The 24,444-nt window shown below is 28.4% G+C and overlaps 1 protein-coding gene across 4 annotated transcripts in view; it reads right to left on the bottom strand.

Moving 5' to 3' along the window:
- GATAe (endoderm-specific GATA factor) overlaps nt 1-22,405 on the bottom strand; it is a 28,090-nt gene extending 5,685 nt beyond the window's left edge. For 2 of the 4 annotated variants that reach the window (XM_065509741.1, XM_065509758.1), the window contains exons 1-2: nt 22,049-22,405; nt 77-588 (exon numbers count right to left, since the gene is read on the bottom strand). In XM_065509741.1, the coding sequence (XP_065365813.1) occupies nt 77-588; nt 22,049-22,108 (572 nt within the window). In that variant the 5' untranslated portion in view covers nt 22,109-22,405. The remainder of the gene's footprint in view (nt 1-76; nt 589-22,048) is intronic. The other 2 variants (XM_065509766.1, XM_065509749.1) reach the window with 2 other exon arrangements.
- Nucleotides 22,406-24,444: the final 2,039 nt, after the last annotated feature.

Raw genomic sequence — 24,444 nt, 5'->3', positions numbered from 1 at the left:
GCCACTCCAAAATTTTTTCAAATTCTAATCAATGCAGAAACTTTTTTTAATTTTTATTACCACATTTTCAACTTACAGTTCTCCGGATGTTGTTATAAATCTGCGTTGTTGGGTCCTTTGTAAGGGTGCATATTCTTCCTGACTGGGATGCTGTTGATGTTGGGGTTGTTGAGGTTGTTGTTGTTGCTGCTGTTGTTGTTGTGACTGATTGTTTTGTGTTTGTATTACAGCATTAATGGGTTGGGATTGTTGGGAATGTATGATGGTGGTGGGATTTTGTTGCTGTTGTACTTGTTGTTGAGTTGCTGGTGGTAACTGCTGTTGCTGCTGCTGTTGTTGTTGATGATGCTGAGTGGTTAATTGCTGTGGCTGCTGCTGTTGTTCAACTGACGTTTGTTTTTCTATTACCGTATTAACATTTGTATGATTTAAATGCTCCGGACCATTACTTTCCGTTTTGATTTTATCCAATAAATGTGTGTGATATTTTTCAGGCGATTGTTGTACTTGTTGCTGTTGATACCTTTGTTGTTGTTGCTGCTGCTGCAATTGATCTTGTTGTTGCTGTTGTTGCGCTTGTGGTTCCATCTGCAATGAAGTACAAATTGAAAATAACTTGTTAGTCTTTCAAAAAATTATTTTACAAGTCCGTATGACTAAAAAAAAATTACATTATTTTGTAGTGTCTTATGTTGCTTATTATTTAACATTGTTTACTTAACAACTAATAAAAAAAAGTAACAAATATTTCTTTAAAAAAATGTTTAGTATATTTTTTTTTTTCAATTTTGCAAGTTCCGGTCTTAAGGCCGGACATTTGTACGTATGCATACAGTTTATCGGCAAGTGCTAAACGCCTGCCCTTTACCGATTTATTTACTTTTGAAATTTCCGTTATAGTATAGATGGTTAGTGTTGATCAAGAATGAGTAATCGGTTACTGCATTTGCTTATTTGTATAGAAACTGTCCGGTACTATCCTACCGATATAAGAATTTTTTGATCACAAATGCCTCAATTACATATTTATGTATTTGTAAATACAACTACTGCCCCCAACTTTGGGAGAATCAATCCACAACTGAGAACAGCCGCCTTATAAAACATTATCCCGACAATAATTTTGTTATCATGGGGATAACTTCTTAATCATCGCTCACACTTTTTCCAAGTTAAAGTAGGTTTTTTATACCCTTCACCTTCGTGAAAAGGGTATATTTAAGTTTGTCATTCCTTTTGTAATTTCCACAATATCATTTTCCGACCCTATTAAGTATATATATGCTGGATACTTATAGATAGCGGAGTCGATTAAGACATGTCCGTATGTCTGTCTGTCCGTCTGTCTGTTGCAATCAATTTTCTGAAGACCCCAGATATCTTCGGGATCCAAATCTTCAATAATTCTGTCAGGCATGCTTTCGAGAAGTTTCCTATTTAAAATCAGCAAAATCGGTCCACAAATGGCTGAGATATGAGGAAAAAACCAGCACAACCTCGTTTTTTGACCTATTGTTGACCTATATCTGGATTACTAAGTCATTAATATAGACAATATGGACATCTAATGATAGATATTTCAAAGACCTTTGCAACGACGTATATAAGACCATAGTAATTTGGAGCTACTATGGGTCAAAATCGGAAGAAATATTTTTTAACCCGAATTTTTTTCAGCCAAAAAAATTTTAAAAAACCAAAAATTTTTTTTAAAATTAAAATAACAATTCGAAAAAAAAAATTTCCAAAAAATTAAAAAATCAACTGAAAAAAAAATTTTGTTTACCTAAAAATATTTTGAAGTATAATTTGGTGAAGGGTATATAATATTCGGCACAGCCGAATATAGCTCTCTTACTTGTTTAACTTAAAAAAGCCCACATACAGAATACCCATTACTTTATTTCAATACATCACCAAACCCTAAACACTAAACAAACAGAACTGCCAGCACAACAACTCATCAAATACCACAACGAAAAAAGTGTTAAATTTTTTTGACATCACAATTCTTTTTAGGCGGTAAAACATCAAAAATCTGTAATAGAACTAATAAAATAAAAAAAAACAAATTGTCACCTACAACCAACCTTTAAAACAATAAAAAAAGAGTACAAAAAATGAGCACAGAACAAATACAATTTTAAAACAAAAACTTATAACGTCATGAGTTGTCATCATTGAAACGTTTCATTGACAAAACGTCAATAAGAACACAAATGAGTTAAGAGCCAATAACTTTAACTAGAGTAACAGGAAAGCGCGCTCATTCATTCACTCAGTGTCACAGAATTGCTCTAGAATTCCCCAAAAACACAAGAAAAATTGACAAACAATAGTGACAGTCTTTTCTTAACATTATTTTCATTTGTTTTAAGCCATTCTTTTCTTTTAGGTTTGTAACAACTCGTAATATTCTTTGTGGTTTTTTTCTGAGCACCTCAACACATATTTACCATTATTTATATAGTTGTGTGTTTATGTCTTTAATACATGATTTACTTTTCTTTTAATTTGTCAGAAGACAATAATAAAAACAGATTTATTGACATAAATTATGTGGGTGACAAAGGAAATGAGAAACAAATACAAATACACAAAAAATTCAAAGTAGTGAAATTTCTTTGTATGTATAGGAAGTTTTAAGCCAACATGAAATTATAAAGAATTGTACTAACATCATGGGTGGGGAAGGTTATATAAATGTATGCTTATGCATAGGATTTTCAAAATTCATTTATATGGGGGCTAAGTGAAATAATGGTACGATTTCAGACAGTTTCAATATACTTCATCCTTTGCCCGAAAGAATTTTATGTAAAAAATGTTATTGAAATGTTTTCATAATTGCGACCTGTACTTTGCGCACATGGTTAACATGGACAGCCAGCCAGACGGACGGACATCGCACTGTGGTATGAGAAAAAAAAAAGATGGAAATAAATCTGTAAAACTTAACAACTCGCAGAGAATTTACCTAGCACTGTTGTTTACATTCATAAAAATGTTATTTGCAGGCAAACATACTTTTTATGAATTTCTATGTTAGGTAAATTCTCTGCGAGTTGTTAAGTTTTCCCTAATTAATTTGGCAATTAAAAAATATAAGGTAGACATATTATATGTCAGCGGATAGGAATTTTGTCTACTTTTCAAAGATATATATAACTTTTTACAACTAAAAAAATCATGGAATACTTTTTTGAAAAATATGACAAAAAATGCTTTTTTTGAGTTTTTGCAAAGATACAAATAATTTAATTTGAAATAAAATTTTTATTTATGGATATTTTTTAACAAAATTTTACATTAATATAGATTTTTCGATTTAAAATGAAAACCTGAACACCAATTTTTAAATTTGTAATCAGGAATCCCGCAATTCCCAAAAAAGTGCTGAAAAATCCCAAAAATGGGATTTTTTAGTTTTTAAGCTATAATATTCATACCAGGGGCGGGGTTATCGGAACCCTTTACAAAATAATTAAGAACATATTGGGCCATGTAAAATGGGTTACTATATTTTGATATCGAGTATGCGATTTGAGAATTTTTGCATTAATGGACCTGGTCCCCTCGGTATTAAAAATTTTATTTTTTTTTAATTTGAAATATTCGATGTAAAGTTAGCTTTTTAAAAAGTACAAATTCTTTACACATCCTTTTATAAATTTTTTAGATAACTTAAAAAGAATAATAGTACTTTTTTCCCAAAAAATAGCGAAAAATCGCCTTTTTAAAATTTTTAAAATTTAAATGTATGTAACTTTGGACTCAGTCATTATTTTTAAACAATTCTTTCTATATTTCATACATAAATTTATTGTTAGTTCAATAAAAGAAAAATGGAGAAAATCGGGAAATATTTGGACCAGCTGTTATAAAAAAACTGGAGTAGGGTGGGTAAAACTGATGAAAATTTAAATTTCAAATGCGAATATCTCCTATGTTATAAGAGATAATTGATAGCTAGGTTAGGTTTTTTGTAGTGCTCAACGAGGAGATTCTATATTTGTGATCGGAACACAGCCGAAGAAATAGGATCGTTTTAAAAATTGAACATACCAGAGGTGTCCTACTTTGGGGAACCCTGGCCGCACCCGCGATGAGCTCGTGTGGTCAAAATTCAAAACTTAAACTCGACAGCACTTCGTCTATGCGCATTTCAAATTTCATTCAAATCGGACTAAGGGTTTAGAAGTTACAGATTTATTTCCATCTTTTTTTTTTCTCATACCACTGTGCATCGTTTAATCGACTAAAAAAGTGTCGATGGATAAGCCGCAGTTCATCTGCCCAAAGGAAATTATTTGAGATATTTGTAAAAAAAAATTGTATTTTATCAAAAGTTTTTGAATCTTTTAGATTCTCAGATATGAATTAAGCCAATAAATTCAAAAAAAAATTTAAATATAACAATTGTTTTAAGATACTACTGCAAGCGTCGAGAAACTTGCATGAAATTTATATCATTTTTTCCTGTAATTCTATTTAAATGCAGATTTTTCCAGCTTTAATATCTTGTGGTATCTAAAGTTAATTTTTTTTAGTAGTATCTAAATTTAGATGTCCCCGAGTGCAGAATTTCGTGTTTAATTAATTACATTTTTGTAGAAAAATTTAATTAAAATGAACCAAAAATACGACATGAATAAGTTCTAAATACCTATGATCCATTCTGTTTCTGAAAATATTAACTTTACTTTTTAACCCTTTAGCATGAATGGCAAGTATATACATAACACTTTGATATTTATACTATTTTCATTTACCGAAGTCGATAGAACGTGGTTCGTATGACTGTTTAGATTAACAAAAGCCCCCAAAAAATTAATAATAATAATATAAGCGAACAACTGTAAAAATCACCTTTACACATTTATTGGTGAGGCAATTAGCGTTCCTATCTGTATTTTCATCTGTTTTAAATTCCCGGAATTCCCGACAAAAAATCTCGGGAACCTTGAAGTGTAAAATTGTAGGGTAAAATACCGGGAAAATTTGTAGTAGGAATTCCCAGGATAAAAACCCTACTTATACACCAAAAAATTCACCAACAATTTGATGGTAAAAAACTTTAATCATTATTTTATTAATAAAAAATCCACTGAGAATTTAAGAACACTAGAAAAATTGTCACGTTCACAACTTGTTATGCACAAGCATTACGGAGCTAGATTTATTTGAAACGTTTCTGAAACCAGTTGTTTAGTTAAAGATTTTTATTTGAAATTATCACACACGGAACAAGTTATATAGAAGTTTTCCAAAGCTATACATCTACAAAGAAAACTCACCTCAGAACTAGTTCTAGAATAGTTTCACAAGGCAAATAGAAGCAATTAGAAAATCTGTATCCTTTCTTTGATACAACCATTAGCTTACGTGGCAATAAAATTCAAATTTACTAGGTTTTCTATTGAAATATAGTAAATTTCAAAGTTTTAAAAGAATACAATTAATTTATAAAACGTGGCTATAAAAACTTCTGCAAGAAATTAAACTAAAATAAAAATATGTAAAAAAAATGGTGTAAAAACATCATGTTTTACCAGTATTTCAATAATTATTTTATTTTGATCATTTATTTTTGTAATTGTTTTCGAACAATAAATTTTTAAATAGTATAAAGAAAAATAATAAATGATTTTAGTACTACACAGAGAAAACAGATTCGTGTTCACAACCGAATTTGGCGCCAATCGAATTTTGTCGGTTGCAAGTACTAACATTCTATTCGGTTGCAATGACTGAATATATTAGTATATACAATATTCCTTTGCTGAATTAACGATACACACAACTGCTCGAAAATAATAATTCAGTGGTAAGGACTTTAAGTATCAGTTGGAACAATTAATATATTTTTTGTTTTGTCAAAATACATACACACATAATTTAATTATTTTTTGTGATTCTTTATTCGTTTATACTAAAATTACATGTAAATATGCTACATCTCTAATTATATCTAAACATAACACAAATAATACAAAATAATTCTTAAAATAAGAGGATCTTGCGAAGGTTGGAACAGGCCCGTATTTCATTTTTTGTCCTATATATGAGTCGTCCATCACAGTAGGTACCAAAATTGGAGACATGTTCAGGTTTCATTATGCGCGATCCAGCAAAGCGTTTGATTTCTGCGTTTATGACAAGTGTTGCAGATACAGTCACGATTTTTTCTCTGAAATATTGTTAAAAAATCTTTAGAGACAATTTAAATTTATGTACATAAATGTATACATACATGTACAAAAATGTATTTAGCTGGACCTAATTAATAATGAAGAACTTACCTTCTCGTTTATAATTATTACTGGTTATTTCTTCTTGTACAATAAATATAATTATTTTGATTTTTCATTTTATTTTAATAATTCTTTTTATAAAATGACAAAAAACTTAAAAAATTTTCCATTGGTTGATAAACTAGTATACTTGTATATCATAATGGAATTTTTCGTTTGCAACCATCAATATGCTGAATATAATTCGGTAGTGTTTTCCGAATTCATTATATTAAGTTTAGTAAAGACACAAACCGGTGCTTTAAGGCTGCTTCAGCCATATTTCAATTGCAATTATGGTTTTACGATTCTTATTACCGAAATTCAGTTAAATTTGTAGTTATTTAATAACTACAATAAATATTCGATATATATTATTAAATTTTAATAATCATAACCGATTTCCAACAAATCTGTTTTCTGTGTGTAGATTGAAGCAAAAAGCTATCTGTGATAAATTTTCAATTAATAAATCAGCCGTTTCAAAAATTATAAAAAAAATTCGTGAGACAGGTACTGTATAAACACAAGGAGTAAGACCTCGGAAAGATAACACTATGCTACATCAAATATATGCAGGGATTCTCATGTAGCAATTCTCGATCACTTCGTTTAGTACTTTTATATTAGCAAATGTAGTGAAATAACGATTATCTTAAAGCTACAAATTCAAAATATAATAACCCATTAAGCACTTTTACTGGAATTCAAGTTGAAAGCAAGTGTAATTCAAGCCTTGAATTATAGTCAAACACTTGAATTACAGTTGTATTACACTTTATTTCAATAGCATTCTCCAGTAAAAAGGAAACATAAATTCAAGCCATATGTTTTTTGTTTGAAAAATATTTAATTTTTCAAGTTTAAAACATAATTACATTTGAATTCAAGTCAAATTCCAACAAAATGTTCAAGTACTTGAATTTTTAGGGCTTTGATGCTTATTGGGAAGTATGTTGGTTTGAAATTGATTTTAAAATAATTTCTTTTATTTAAAAGATACATGTTTTACCTTTCGAACAGAAGAGACTTTTTGAAAATCCGTTTCAAAGAACTGAATTTTTTCAACAAATGTTCACGCTCTAAGGCGATCGTGAGTACGATTCTCATTCGTGTAAAAATTATTCCAAGAAAAATCGAGGAATACAAATATTTCTTATTCGAATGAATAGCATTTTTCAGTTTAGAATAAAAATTTATTCGTTCAATAATTGCCATTATTTTAATAAATTTATTTCTAAGATAAAATAATAGTTTATATAAACAAAAATTTGGACAAAACTATCTACTCAATGAAACTATACCAATATTTCATAACGTCTGTTAAATTGAAAATTTTATTATAAACGACATTCTGCATAAATGTTTCTATCGACTTTGGATTATAAAATTAATATCAGAACATTATGAAATCTAACTTAAAAACGATCAGCAATAGACTTTTAATGATTTTCCAATTAATAATAAACAATATACTATAGATATAATTTATAATCTTTTTTAGTAAAACTCATTTAAAGTTCATTAAACATGTTCTGATTTTAAATATATTTTATTTAATTATGGAAATAAGATTTTGTACTCGTTATTCGTTCGATCACTCGAATAATAAAAAAATTATGAACGTTTATTCAATTAAAACCACCTTAAGTGTGAGGCAGTGAAATATTTGTTTCATATTTTAGTGATTATAATTTATGCTAATTTTTGTTTTTCAGGGAAAGGTATGGGATCAATTCATATCTGCTGATTCCAGCACGATAATGAACCCAAACAATTGTAACTGAGTGGTTACAATCCAATGAGATACGATTTTTGACTGAATGCCCAATCGCCATATAGCAAAACACGGACTCAACATTATACCACGAAGAAAGCTAGCTGGAACAATGCTTTTGATATAAGTAGTCGAGGTGATCATCTAATAATGTAAAATTAAATATTCGTTTGTTCACTATTGATATGTGGAATATTATTATTTAAACTATATGGAAAATATGCTGACAACTTTACTGAAATCGGGAATCGTTAACCCTTTCAAAACCAGGATACAATTTTTAATATAGATACGAAACCACAATGTTAAAACTCTTGATGGTGATTATGAATTAGTAAAAAATAATGTCTTAAGTAGGGTATTCGAATTATTCGATTTTTGTCTTGTTCGAATAAAACGAATAATTCGAATAAGAGATTTTAACTTGTTCGAATAATTCGATCACAAGTTTAAAATTAATCGAATTATTCGAATAATTACAATTTTTTTAAAAAAGTAAAGAATGAAGTTTTGATGTCGGGTTTTTTAATATTTTATTGTTAAAGAAAAACAAAAAATAACGTTAAAGTTAACAATTCAAGTATTGATAATGTTAAAAAACATTCGAAAACAAAGTCCATCATTAAATTTTAAACAGAAATATTCTGAACAGATTAACTCCCGAACAATCTACAAAACAATTTACTAGCAATCCCTTAAGTTTCCGTTTTGGAGCTATGCTTTAAAAAATTTGAGCTAGTTGGACATGATCCTGAATTCAAATACAATATAAACGTATTATAAAACTTTTTTATGTCGTTCATTAATTCGGGTTTTAAATTGAATAACTAATTCTTTAGTAAATTAATTATACACTATTTCTAAGTTCTTTTTAACAAATTGTATTATACATCTATCAACGTTGCCGAATCTTTGCTTAATAAAGTGGTCTTGGGGAATTACACAATAAAGGGAATCTGTCCAAAGTTTGATATCATTGTCAGTGAGCGTGGCTAATTTGAAGTCAGGCAGTGTATGATTGACGCATTTACAAATACGCAAAAAGTTTATTACCACACAGAGAAACAGATTCGTGATAGCAACCGAATTTGTTGCCAATCGAATGATTCTGTCTTAGTGGCCGAATTTTACAGTTGTGGCTACAATATTTTGGAAGGAACAACTAAAGTTTGGTTGCCTCAACTGAAATTCTTCTTTATCAACTGACTTTCTGTTGTTAGAACTGAAAAATTCTATGTGTGCAACCGAATCATTCGATTGGCAACAAATTCGGTTGCTATCACGAATCTGTTTTTTATGTGCATGTTAGACAAAGATGTTCAACGATGTTCAAAATCATGTATAAGACGAACTTCATGCTTTTCTTGCAACACAACGTTAGTTTGCAATATTTGTGTTTATCATTCGATTTATTAAATATTTTCCAACACTTACGTACGCGGTTAATAACATCACTTATATACATATATTTTAAGATTATGGCCTTCATCTATTTCAATATAATCATTATAAATGTCAACCTCAATATCACTTTCGACGACCGTTTCAAAATCACATTCTCCATCACATTCAACTCCACTTTAATCTAACAAATAACAAATATTTTATTCCGTACCTTTTATTTTCATTGGTTCAAGTCCTAAGTTAACAATTTTGATAGATTTGTTTTTGGAATTGTAACTTCTTGCAGTAATATTTATAGAAGGAGCTATCGGAACACTTATCTACAGTGATCGAAAGTTCCTTTGTCTTTAGTTATTTGTCGAATTACAGAAACAATACAATTTTTGTGAGTCATTATAACTTATTTAAATTTGAAATTATGACAAATTTTAAGCAATTTAATAAATTTAAATATATATGAACATTTATTCGTTTTATTCGATTATTCTACATAAAATTGTTCGAATTATTCGTTATTCGAAAATGGCCATTTTTAAATTGTTGGAATAATTAATCGTAAGTAATTATTCGATTAATCGAACGATCATTAGTCGAATGAATACCCTAGTCTTAAGCTTCTATTTTTATAGTGTCTGGTGTCATGTGTCTACTTTATGACATTAACATTGAGTCATATATTGTAATAAAATTTGATGAATCAAATTAATTCCAAAGGTCATCAATATTACACAAATATTTAACTATAATTAAACGATTACTCATTGGAAATATGTTTGAAAATTAAATATGTTTTAAATATAAATAAATATACACACTAAACAAAATTACTAACTAACAATTTTTATTAAAAAAAAAATCATAAATAAAATAAATTAGAGCTTTTAAAAGAGTGTCATTCAAAAATGAAAAGGTAAACATTTGAAACGTCATTACATACAAGATAAACATAAATAAAACGTCATACGATAAAGAATAACAAAAATTGCATAAAATATCACCTAAATACCTGTGTTTATGTTTATAGTTTTATCACTGATTGCGATAACCACATACAAGATAGTGTAAGACATTTATCGATAATAAACATGCAAAAAAATTATATTATTCTATAAGGCTATACTCTGATATTTACAGTAAATAAAACAAAATATATAATATTGTATAAAATATGTAAATAGTAGGAGTTCAAATAAAAGTAGTTTTGTTTGACAACTAAGCTTTAAACAAAATTCTATTTGTTGTGCTTAAATTGATAGATAAAACACTGTTTGAAATTCTAGCAAATATTTATTAATTATCTGTTTGACAAGATCACATCATACCAGTTAGTAAAAAAATGTATGTAATGTACTGTTTTATGTATTTTTATTTGTGTGTCATTCATTATCTCACTTCTCTAGGGTTATCGATCTGTAAATATATGATAATACGAGTAAGTATGCGTTTTTGGAGAAAAACGTGTCAGGTTTTTTAACTGATTTGATAATTTGTTTCCATTTGCCACTTATCTCACGTGAGTTAAGGTTTTATCTATATTGAAATTCATATTTGCTTATGAACGACAAACAAAGAGTGTAACAAAATAAAGTTTTAAGGCCTGTAGACGACGGTAATATCTTATCCGAAACTTTCGATTTCAATAATATTTACAAATCAGTGTTTATTGAAAGGAAAGCATACAAATGGTATTCATATTTCGCTATTGTATTTTATAGTTTGCCAATTGGTTGTTTTTTGTAAAATACTCATCGTAATCATTTGTAATCTATGTATTTTAACGAATATACTTTTTATTTGAACATCTACATAAGTATGTTATCTTTTGAAAATCGCTTATGTACTTGAGATAAGTTTGATGATTTTAAAGGTCAGGGACAAGTAATTTAAAAGTAATTACATACAGCAGGTGCCACTGAGTAAAATTGGACAAAATTCCCAGAACACTGGTCTCCAATCATAATTAATGTTAATCAAGTAACTTTTTGAAATAATTCAGGCGTTTACTCTTCATTTGGAATGATGTTTAAAAGATTTATTGAACAGATTTTACTGCCTTAATTCATTAAAATTCATTGTTTAAATGAAAACTCTGAAGGAGTATCGATAGCTACAGATTCGGAAAAATTCTTGCTAATTTTTAATTTCCAGCCGAAATAAATTTTTTTGGAGGGTCTCAAACTGTGTATTACAAATGGTAAGATCCATGTGAAATCGGACAGCAGTCGGATTTACCATCTCCGATTTTAATGAAATTTACCACATATATAATACATCCAATATGTTCCTTATATCAGTGACTTTTTCAATGGAAACTTATTTCAATGTAAAAATACCGCGATTTGAAAATTGAAAAATTTGTTAAAATTGTCTAAAATTATATACTTTGGAACTACTCAAAGTTCCATTTTAAAGCCAAAGATATTGTCCTTAAAACGGTGTTAATAAAATTGTTTACTTCCAAAAGGTTATAGGTCAATTTTCGGAGTATATATTTCAATGTTAAAAATATCAAAGAACACGGATGAGGACACTCTCTACTATATTCGTGTAAAAAAATTTCGTTGGAGACTCGATAAGTTCAGGAGTTATAAGGAAAAATGTTATTAAAAGTACATTTTTTTCATATAAATTCATATAAAAATTTAAGCATCCGTGTTTTAATATTTAAATTTAAATCGATTCTAATGTGTTCTGTTTTCTATTTGCTTAAATTTTCCAAATTGTTTGTTAATTATACCCTTCACCTTCGTGAGAAGGGTATATATAAGTTTGTCATTCCGTTTGTAATTTCTACATTTTTCATTACCGACCCTATAAAGTATATATATTCTGGATCCTTATAGATAGCGGAGTCGATTAAGCCATGTCCGTCTGTCTGTATGTATGTTGAAATCAAGTTTCTGAAAACCCCAGATATCTTCGGGATGTCTGACATGCTATCGAGAAGTTTGCTATTTAAAATCAGCAAAATCGGCTGAGATATGAGGGAAAAAAAGGACAACCTCGATTTTTGACCTATTTTTGACCTATATCTGGATTACTAAGTCATTAATATAGACAATATGGATGATATCTAATGATAGATATTTCAAAGACCTTTGCAATGACGTATATCAAAATCGGAAAAAATATTTTTTAACCCGATTTTTTTTTCACCAAAAGTTATTTTTCGCTAAATATAATTAAAAAACAAAAAAAGAATTTTAAATTTTAAAAAACCAAAAAATGAAATAACTGCAAAAAAAATAAATTTTGTTTACTTAAAAATATTTAAAATTTTTATTTTGAAGTATAATTTGGTGAAGGGTATATAAGATTCGGTATAGCCGAATATAGCTATTTTACTTGTTTTTTATAGTTTTTTCGAAAAAAAAATTTTTAACATTTTTTTTGGAAAAAGAATTTTTGAGAAAAAAAATTTTTTATGAAAAAAAAATTCGTGTTAAAAAATATTTTTCCCGACCCATAGATCTAACTTACTATAGCCGTTTATACATCGTTGCAATGGACTTTGAAATATCTATCATTAGATATCCATAGGTATAGATCAAAAATAGGCCAAAAATCGTGGTTGTCTCGGTTTTTTCCTTATATCTCATCCAATTGTGAGCCGATATATTGATGTATGAATCATGTAAGTTATTTGGGGGCTACGGAATGTTGATTTCATCATACAGACGGATATGGCTATATCGGCTTCGCTATCTATAACGATCCAGAATATATATACTTTGTGGGGTCAAAAATTAAAAATGTTGAAATTACAAACGGAATGACAAACTTGTATAATTATAGTATGGTAATTTGCCATGAAGAAAAATATAGAATTTTAATTAATGTAAAATTTTAACGGCTAAACATATCAAAACTAATGTAAATCCAAATGTCCTTAAAGTTCTGACATTTTTTATTTGTAAATACCGAAATTCCTAAAACGTGGGAAATGTGTTCCATAAACTGAGTTTTTTTTAGAAAAGTGCAGACTGTGACGTTGTTTACCGTGCGATAGTAAGAAGAATTTGTATGCATTTAAATAATATACAGGGTTATACAAATTGGAAGATTTTTCGAGAATCTGTGCTTTGCGTTTTTAGAAATTTTTTTTCAATCCTAAAATTTTTTTAAATTGGCCAAGTTTGGATAGTTCTGGGGGATACTATGTCCGCCTAAGTCAGTCAAACTTAACTTTTCACACTTTTGTAGTAAGTTCTTTTTCCGGATCATATTAAAATTGTATATTGTCCCTTATATGGGAAAATACGTAAAAAGTAAGGACCTTTTTACATGTTCCAAATTTGGATGCGTGTAGCTGTTTATAGGGGCGAGATAATAGTTAGCAAGTTTTTTTTTATTTTATTTACAATTTTATCTCCAATATACATAAGCCCGCCATATCTAAAAAACTAAAATAGATCGAGCAAAATTAAAAAAACAATAAATAAATAAACCTAAATATCTCTTAAAACAAAAGAGATAACTTGCACATGTAAGCATAGTTATTGTAGACCTTCTCAAGGACTGTTTATATTTTCAATTTCAGCTCATTCAGATCATAAATGGATTTTTGGTAATTTTTAAAAAAAAATTGAGACCCTAGGTGACCTACTTTGAAGAGCCTCTCACTGGCCCCCAGTACCCCTAAGAAGCTGAACAACTGTAGATCAACTCGAAGCACCTCAGCTCCTACCATATGAAATTTTGTAACAATAACTCCAATAGTTATCGAGATACAAAATTATTTCCAAAGAAAATCGCTTCGATACCAATGTGTGAGGGTAGATGAACTTAAATAAATAAATTTTGAAAACTTGTGTTATTTTCCATTTTTGCATTAAATGCTAAACAATTAAACTTCAATAAAAATGCAAACCTATGATCGTCATTTATCAAGGATTTTATGATTTGTTTAACATTAACATATTTAATAACATTTAAAAAGCCTTTAGTATCCTTGTTTTGCAAATCACATAAAATGTCCTACTTAATGATTATTTTACATTAAAATATAAATTTCGGCTAAAAAAAAGTGTTTTTATTTATAACCAACACAAAAACCAGAATTCATTCATAAAACTTCTGCTGTAACTTCCTTAAAATAGTCGTAAATTACCTGTCATATCTAATGCAATGTAAGTGTTATCCTTAATATCCTTTTCCCATTAGTTTTGTCTTGCATTTTATATTTTCGTTAAGGTGATAATATTGTCAAATTGATAAGTAATTTAGTTTTCAATTGTCATGTTCTAGGCTGAAATTTTTATGAATGAATTTTTCTTTTTATTCAGTTTGAATGTTGTGTAATGACATCCTAATGGATTTAGGCGACATAATTTCTAATCATTTGTATGCTGTTTTTCCCTTTTTTTTTGACCCAATGCCATGTATTTTTTTATATTTGTTCTTTTTTGGTTTTACCGTCATGAGTGCTGTAAAACACAGTGACACTTTTGAAACCGAAAAAAAAATTAATTGACTGTTTTTGTCTGTGTTTTTTTTTTGTTGCGTGAGGTAGTAAGGAATTTTGACGCCACTTTACCTACGGATCTTATTTTATTTTAACTGCTCGTAAAGATAATGGATCTTTCAGCTTTTATTTTATTTAATTTTTATACCCTTCACCTTCGTGAGAAGGGTATATATAAGTTTGTCATTCCGTTTGTAATTTCTACATTTTTCATTTCCGACCCTATAAAGTATATATATTCTGGATCCTTATAGATAGCGGAGTCGATTAAGCCATGTCCGTCTGTCTGTCTGTCTGTCTGTCTGTCTGTCTGTCCGTCTGTCTGTCTGTCTGTCTGTTGAAATCAGTTTTCTGAAGACCCTAGATATCTTCGGGATCCAAATCTTCAATAATTCTGTCAGACATGCTTTCGAGAATTTTGCTATTTAAAATCAGCAAAATCGGTCCACAAATGGCTGAGATATGAGGAAAAAACCAAGACAACCTCGATTTTTGACCTATTTTTTTTACCTATATCTGGATTACTAAGACATTAATATAGACAATATGGATATCTAATGATAGATATTTCAAAGACATTTGCAACGACGTATATAAGACCATAGTAAGTTGGACCTACAATGGGTCAAAATCGGGAAAAAAATTTTGAACCCGAATTTTTTTTTTAAAAAAAAAAAAATTTAAAAAACAAAAAAAAAATTTTTAAAATTAAAAAAAAAAAATTTTTAAATTTAAAAAATTTTAAAATTTAAAAAAAAAAATTTTTTTAAATTTAAAAAAAAAAAAATTTTAAAATTTAAAAAAAAAAATTTAAAATAACAATCGAAAAATTTTTTTTTCCAAAAAATTCAAAAAACATCTGGAAAAAAAATTAAATTTTGTTTACCTAAAAATATTTAAAATTTTGAAGTATAATTTGGTGAAGGGTATATAAGATTCGGCACAGCCGAATATAGCACTCTTACTTGTTTCTTTTCATCTTATTTTGTTGATTTCGTTATTGTTGAAATTTAAAATTTTAGAGTTTTTATTTGTGGCTGTTTGTTTCAATTTAAATTGATTTTGCATTTTTATGGATGGCTGTTTTTATTGTTGATTTATAGTTTTATGATATTGTTTTGTTTTCTTTTAACGTTTTTTAACTGTTTGTCAATTGCGATTATGACTCATGACAAAAGTCAGTCGTTCTAGATAAAAGTGTATCTTTTATTAATTTTTAAATAATTCTTATTCCTTTTTAAAATCAGTAAAATACATATCGCACTGGTTCCTCTAAAGAGCGTCAACTCAAAATTTTAAAATGTTCAGTATTCAGTATATTACAATGAAACAACTGTACGGATACAACTGTATTTTTTGACGAAAGAGTAGAGAAAATAATAGCAGATTTTTACAGTGGGTAGATATGACCACTGCAAAAAGTGAAAATTGGAAAATTTTGAGTTGACGCTCTTTAGAGAAACCAATGCGATATATACTCGTAAAATTAAAATTTGTTTAAAGGTACTTAAAGCAGTGATCGGGCATCATAACCACCAGGGCACACTGGTTTTTGGCATAAACTCTAATTTAAAAGCAATTGAATTGAAATTTGGCTTGTATACATTTTTTATACTCCCAAGATGACCTGCCAAGTTTCAAATGATTTGGGGCACAATTTCATATAGCTGCTATATAGCCGATCTGGCCGAATTTGAAAACAAATCAATTTAAGTAAGTAAATTATATTGAAGTACTGCAAGTTTCAAATTGCAACATATTCCTTATTTAGATTTCTTAAACTTCCTTAAGTAACCATAAGTGTCAAATACTTTTTCTATCAATTTTAACATAAATGATCATTGCGGCAAAGCAGTTGCTATTCGAAAAAGCCAAACAATTTTCTATAACCTTTTTAAAACTTATCCCTTCATATGTCTGTTTTTTTAATGAAATTCTATATCAATTTCTTATCTGCATCTTTAGATATGTGTATTAGACACGCGCCTAAAATTATTTTGCGGCATTTAAGTGACACTTTTCATTTTCTTTTTTTCAATTGTAGACAGATATTTTCTATCTTTCAAAAAATTAAAAGATTCACCTTTACACTCATTTTTCGTTTCTATTTCTATTTTATATTATATTTTGTGAGTGTTTTCTTATGTGGGCTTAAAACCTTTTTTTATTTTTATTAATTTCTTATCAATTTATTTTTTCCCTAATTGTTTATAAAATGCCGCCTTCTCAATGCCTTCGTTATTATTTCTGGTGTCTGTTGTGTTCTTTTTTAAATTTTATTTTAAAAACCCATAAAACCCACTCTTAATTTTTTATTACCACTTTTTTCTAGAGTTTTAGTTTTAATTCTTTTTTTAGGGCTTTTCTGTACATATTTTTTCTTTCATTTAATTTTGTTTATAATTTATTAGTTTTATAACGTGTTAAACTGTCATTAAAGGCTGGCTGTCATTTAATTATTTTCATTATTATATTGCTCATTTAATTTAACAATAATAAAAGTATTAATGTGTGAAAATATTTTGTTTTAACAAGGAGTGTTAAAAATTTGAGGATCGCACATTGTATCAAACATTTGTATCAAAAAAATTTCAAGGCAATAATTTATAGCAAAGCTATGCTTTAAGATAAAAATTAAGATCATTTAAAGACAAGAGAAATAATCTTACAGCTACTTCCGAAGCTTAATAAAGTCTAATTTTACTTGTACCGCGATCATACATTAGGCTGGACTTATTTTGCATTTTTCTGATTTTTGATGCTATCAAAGTAAAAAATTATTATTATTAAAAACCACAGCAGATTTTATGGAAAAAATTCCAAAAAGAAATATTTTTTGATGTTTAAATATAAAATATAAATATTTTCTGACAATGATAACCTATTTCTAACTTAATACCAAAAAATTTCATGCATACATTGCATCTTAAATAGGATTCCGAATCTTTCCCGGGATGATATTAAACAATCTTTTCAATCCCGGGAATTTTCTAATTCTAAATTATACCAAAAACCAGCGTTTTTAAACTATATTTGGTTGTTCAATTTCTAATTTAATAGAGGCATTTAATCGGTATTGTCACATACGTAGTGTTCATCGATATAAAATCAATAAATTCTATTGTTTTATTAAAAACTTATTGCTCTTTAGTTTCTAAAGAGCAATTTTTCTAATCAGATTTTAGATAAAAAATTTAAACCACTATTATTGTTATTATTTTCTCTAAATATAAATATCATTTAAAGTTGTAATGTTAGGCACTTTAATAAATCCTGTGACTTGATTTGAGTGAAAAAAATTCGGTTATTTCAACCGTAATACTTCTTTGCCAATCTATTGCTATATAGAATAATTCAATTAGCAATAAATTTGGGCATCACAACAAATCTGAATATTGTAACTTTAAGAAAAATTACAAGACAAGCAAAGGTGTGTCCCAAAACGATTGTTTTTTGAGTTGGAAAATATAAAAAGATTTCGTGAGCATCTGTAGAAATTCTTGGGCGTATACAAATAATAACTGGTTATCTTTTTTAAAAAAATAGATTTATTTGAATAGGTAATACAACTTCCAGAAACTTTCTAAAAATGCTCCGAACTGATTAGATTCAAAATATATTAAGTGTATGAAGGGAAGCTATTTTTTTAAATTGTAACTATAGTGTCAGCAATCAAATATTAAGTGTATCCAACTGATCTTTAATCCTATGGAGTACCTTCCTTATCTAATTTGCTTGATAATCTTTTCTTTTTTAGATTTTCAAATACATATACCTCAATTTCAAAATGTTTAAAAACTCCTCAATCTAAATTTGGATTTTATTAATTCATTGATGAGGATAAAAGGTAATTTTTTACATAAAATTAAGAATTGAATTTTGAAACGAACATATTACACTGTACTTGAATCGGAATATTTTTATTTTTCAAACTTATTGGCATCTTATATTTTTCAAGTTAGGTTTTTTAAAAAGTAAGGAGGTTAATTAAGAGTTTGCTGCAATCTACAAAATCTAAATATTGAAAGAAACTACTTTAAAAAATATATGAATTTTGTGAAAAAGCATCTGTAAAATGATCCCAAACACAACTCTATGGTTGTAATCAAGCAGTTACAATCCGATGAGGTATATTGTAGATTGCAAAACACCGACTCAAAATGATTATATTATTAAAATGCGTTTATAAGTGAATTTCAAACTTTAAAAGTTCAAAAGAGTCGGTTGAATCTTTAATTGGTTCAATGCACTGTCGCTTTGAAGCAGTTATAAATGTCAAGGGATTTCCAACAAAATACTAAGTCGGTTTTGTAAAAATTAAACCTAATTTTCCATTGTTTAATAATTAACAATTTTTGGTTTGTGAAATATCTGAAGGACATTCAAACTAAACTTCGTAAACAATTTAATCGCTTAAATCCAGAGAAAGGCCAGAAATATGGGATATTCAAAGTATAAAGGGTTTGTTTTTAGAGGCGGAGAACTTTAAATTGAAATGAAACTGAGAAAAACATTTTTAATATTAATACAATTGGCTTAATTAATTTATTTTTATGGCATTCTTGTTGAAATTTGATTTCGGGCAAGTGGCCGCCGCACAGTGGCTCATTTTCGTTTATCATCGGCCAAAACTCTGTAACTTTTGAACCGATAGAGATATTTTAGACAGATAACTTCTTGGTGGACAGATAACTTCTTTAATTTTTCTCCAGTTTTAATTTCATTTAAATCGGTTCAGCAGTTGTTGCGCAATTTAAGGTTAAAGTTGAACTTTTAATTTTTTATAGCATTTAGTATGAAAATGCAAATTTTTTGTTTTTTGAATCAGCTATACTTATTAAAAAAGTTATCAGCAGATAAAAACAAGTAAGGAAGTATGTTCAGCCAAGCTCGACTATATATGAATGATTTTCGGAAGCGGATCTTATATGGGAGCTATGACTAATTATGGACCTATCGCCATGAAATTAGGTCGTGTGATTTACGTCTATATGAATGTTATTTCTATTGAATTTTATGTTTATACCAACATTTTTAAGAGATTTATGCTCGTTAAAGTGATTTTCGGAAGCGGGTCTTATATGGGAGCTATGACTAATAATGGACCGATCATCATAAAATTAGGTGACATTAATTCGGTTTATATAAAACTTATTTGGAGCAAAATTTGTGCAGATACATATATAAATTAACCATTTACGACCGATAAAGTATAACTTCGGGAGAACATTTGTATGGGTGCTAGGTGAAATAGTGGACCGATTCCAGTAATTTTCAATAGAATTCGTCCTCGGGCCCGAAAAAATTTATGTATCAAATTTTATCGCAATATCTTCAAAATTGCGACTTGTACTTTGCACCAGTCATATGAACAAATAAAATAAAAATAGAACAAAAATGTGGGAGTAATTTCATTCAAATGAAAAAAGTGTTCAACAAACAGGTCAACAAGTATATATATGCTTAAAGAGGACACTTTGGACTTTCTCCTGGTTGTAAAATTTGTTTAACCCCTTTTGACCCTAAGCACTTTTACTCCACTGAAATTTGGCTAAAATACAAAACCTGAGAAAAAAATTAATAACACATCAGGTATAAACGGTACAATGACAATTCATATCAGCTCTTAAAGACTATTATCCTACCAACATAACAAAAGAAAAATCATCCAATTATCTATAATAGTTTGCCAGTAATGATAATTTACTTCTGATCAAATTTACAAAAATCACATTTTTATAAAATGACATAAAATATTTGACTTTAACAACATGCCACGCACAGAATTGACAATATTTTTATCTAATTTTTTGGCTACCTTAGTTTCCATGTGTTTACTATTCAATGGCATTAAAATTTTTGAAATCGGAGTTAACAGAAAGTTGGACTTTTGGCCGATGAAATTGAGATATGAGCCACCTTGCGCCGATAGCGCATATATGGCGTTCATTTGAAAATTTTGTTCAGAGATGAAACACACTTTTGATTAAATGTTTCTGTCAGTAAACTAAATTTCCGTATTTTGGTGGAAGTGACCAAGGGATGTATTAAATAATATTAATACATAAAATCATTTTCTTGAATTTAATTATATTTAGAATTGTTCAGTTAAATATATTCGACTTTTATTTCGATTAACTTTTGCTTTAAAACTTAATATTGGCGCTCACTATTACAAATGGCTTTTTTCCTTAATCGTTTTTCGTTCTTAAACGAATACGATTAACCCTATAAATATATTCCAAGACTTCTAGAAATTCTTGACTAGCACAGAGTTTTGAATTCACTTCGAGCCGCTTCATTCCCAACGAACAAAATATCGTATTCCCAATATCTTAATGTACTCCAAAATACATTTTTATTACAAGATTTACTTTCTTATGGTTACAAATTACATACATTTTATAGAAAAACATTTTTACAGGTTCTTCCTGAAATTTTATTAGGTTTTTTCCTTCTTTCCAATGAAAATGTCGATACTTTAATAAAATACTTCAATATTAAATATTAACACTTCAAAAGTACTTAGATACAGGTGAGTATTTTGTAATTCTTCCGAATTCTGTTCCTTTATTGGATAGGAAATATAAAATAAGTTACTATGACTTCAAATGCAATTAGTTTGATAAATGTGGAGAAATTTTGAATTAATATTGCAAATATTTTTCTGATTTAATTAAAAAGAACACTAATGACAACATAATTTGTATATTTCACTAAGAGAACAACTTCTGATTCAATGAATAACAATCAAAAAGGAATAACATTAATCGTAGGGCAGTTGCATAGCTGTTTTTCAGGATTCCAGAATTGCGAAGTCTACTTCTATTTTGCATTCTGTTGTAACAGCTTTATTGTTGCAACTTGTTATAAATTAACCATTTCGAATATAAATCTCTATTTTTGGTTTTTAAGATATGACAAATTGGCACTTTAATCCAGTTTTTAAAATATTCGATTCACATACACTTGATAAACACTGCTACTTTAAGTTCTTTATTTTTTATCAAAAATTGTTTCTTTGAGTTTGTTATACTTTTTTTATTTTCTTTTTTATGATAATCAATGATAATAATATTTCAAAGATAATTTATCTATTCTTGAATTTACCTTAAGATGCATTTTTGAGTGAATAACACTTTCACACACCATGGAACTTAATATTTGCATATAAGCAAGCGATAAAAAAGTATATATAAAAAATTTATAATTTTTTTTTATTTTATTTTAAGAAAATTATTTTATTTAAATATCTTCTTAATATTACACTTCATCCGATTACAATTCTTTTATCAAAAATATATTTATTTTTTTTTATATTTTTGTCCGTTTTATTTCCGTCAAGTTAACGCTATTGAAGACGCGACGCATTGCGCGTTTTAACACCTATTTTTGCCCAAAAACCACGGAACTGAAGAGGATCGTTAACCACTACCAACGTAATGAGACAATTGCCACCACCGACAACTGAAACCAATACCGAGACAATAAGAACAGCAAAAAAAATCTCTAACCTCAAATTGTATAAGTTTGTTGGGTTTTTTGTCGTGGTGTGCGAGGAGGGTTTTCAGAACCTGTGGTTAACCAGAACAATTAAAGAGCGGGAAAATAATGAAACCTAAAAAAAAAAAAATCGGCATATGTATGTGAATTATGATTTATTTATTTATTACAACTACACAAGCAATCAAACTAAATAGAAATGAAAATCAACGCACCTTTACCTGTACTTTTTGTTTCATACATATTTTGGTAAGTGTTGCCCTCATATCCATTCAAACATACACAGATAACGTCCGTGATTTCATATCTGTGTTAGTGTTTCTTATCTTATCGCTTGTTTTCGTTCGAACAGATAAGAAAGTGCTCATATGTATGAAATGTAGTGAAACAACAGTGTACACTTATTTCGATTCTTACAAAGTTGTTGATTTTTTTATTCATTATAGTCGGTTACTGTTGTTGCTATTAATATTGTTGTTTTTTTTTGTATTTTAAATTTTTGTTGTTGTAGTTATTGTTGCTGATAAGTATCGGTGTGTTACAAATTGCGCATGCGTGTTTAGTTTTACTATTAACTAAATTTAATTTTTATTTAATTTCTTTATGCATGTATTTGTCTTGGGACAGTTCCCTAAAGTTTGAATTCTTTAAAAGGGAATTGTTACGATCAATCGTGACAATTACCTTTTACAGATTTATTTCGACTTTTTTTTCAGACATTTCCCTAAAGTTTGAATTCTTTAAACGGGAATTTTCACGATCGATCGTGACAATTCCCTTTTACAGATTTATTTCCACTTTTTTTTCAGATCCCCCACTGTGCGATCTTGTTATGATCGTACATCTTTTGATATAAGACACACAATAATTGTCAACACAAAATTTTTAAATTTTCACTTTTTGCAAGAAATCGATATACAGTAGTCATATCTACCCACTGTAAAAATCTTACATAATTTTATCTAATCTTTCGCCAAAAAAATTTTATAAACAGTTTATTGCTTCTACTGAAAATTTTTAAAATCGAGAAAATCGGTCCGTAAATGTCTGAGATATACGGAAAAAACTAGGACAACCTCGATTTTTGACCTATATCTGGATTACTAAGTCATTAATATAGACAATATGGATATCTAATGATAGATATTTCAAAGACCTTTGCAACGACGCACAGAGGGTGTAAATGTACCAAAAGTGCCGATTAATTTATTATCTGTCAAAGTCATGTTTGGTATTGGGTGCATTAAATAATACATCACTAACTGCTAAAATTACAGTTGTGAGTAACTTACTTTATTGGCAGTGAGCGGTTGTTTACCTAAAATTATTTAAAATTTTTATTAATTAATTAATTTATAATTTGGTGAAGGGTATATAAGATTCGGCACAGCTCTCTTAATTTTTTTGTTTTTCTATAACAATAAAATATTAAAAAACTTGCAAAAAAATTAAATTACACTGTCCAACAAATTGAGACTTTTTGATTGGAACAGAATAGCGACCCTATAATTCTGAAAGGTAGATCATTTTCGTAGAATAAACTTATAGTCCACCTGGTCGGAATTTTTTTTTACAGTGGGTCAAAGTTTTAATTTTTTGATCGAAGGGAGCAGTATACTAAAAATATTGTAAGTTAATGTCTAAGAGAATTCTTATTGTCAGAGTTATATTGTGGAATTTTATGGGGATCATTTTTGTGGAAGATCTTAACCCTCTAGCTCCTCTCCTTAGGGGTCAATTTGACCCTTTTTTCGAGAAAATGAAAAAAAGTCCTTTCAAAAAGGACATGTAAGGATTAAAGTATTCGAGGAAAATTTTTTTCGGAAAATTTCAGTGGGGGTCACCAAAGATACCAAAGTTATAGATAAAGCACTTTACGCTTAATTAGCAAAATTGCACGCCACCTTGGGTCTCACATTTTTTAAAAAAATCGCCAAAAATCTATTTATAATCCGAATGAGTTGATATTTAAAATATAAATAGCCTTAGAGAAGATTTACAAA

This window comes from Calliphora vicina, chromosome 1, assembly GCF_958450345.1.
Source record: "Calliphora vicina chromosome 1, idCalVici1.1, whole genome shotgun sequence".
Taxonomy (NCBI): Eukaryota; Metazoa; Arthropoda; class Insecta; order Diptera; family Calliphoridae; genus Calliphora; species Calliphora vicina.
The sequence above is the reverse complement of the archived record's forward strand: the minus strand, read 5'-3'. Positions and strand labels throughout refer to the sequence as shown.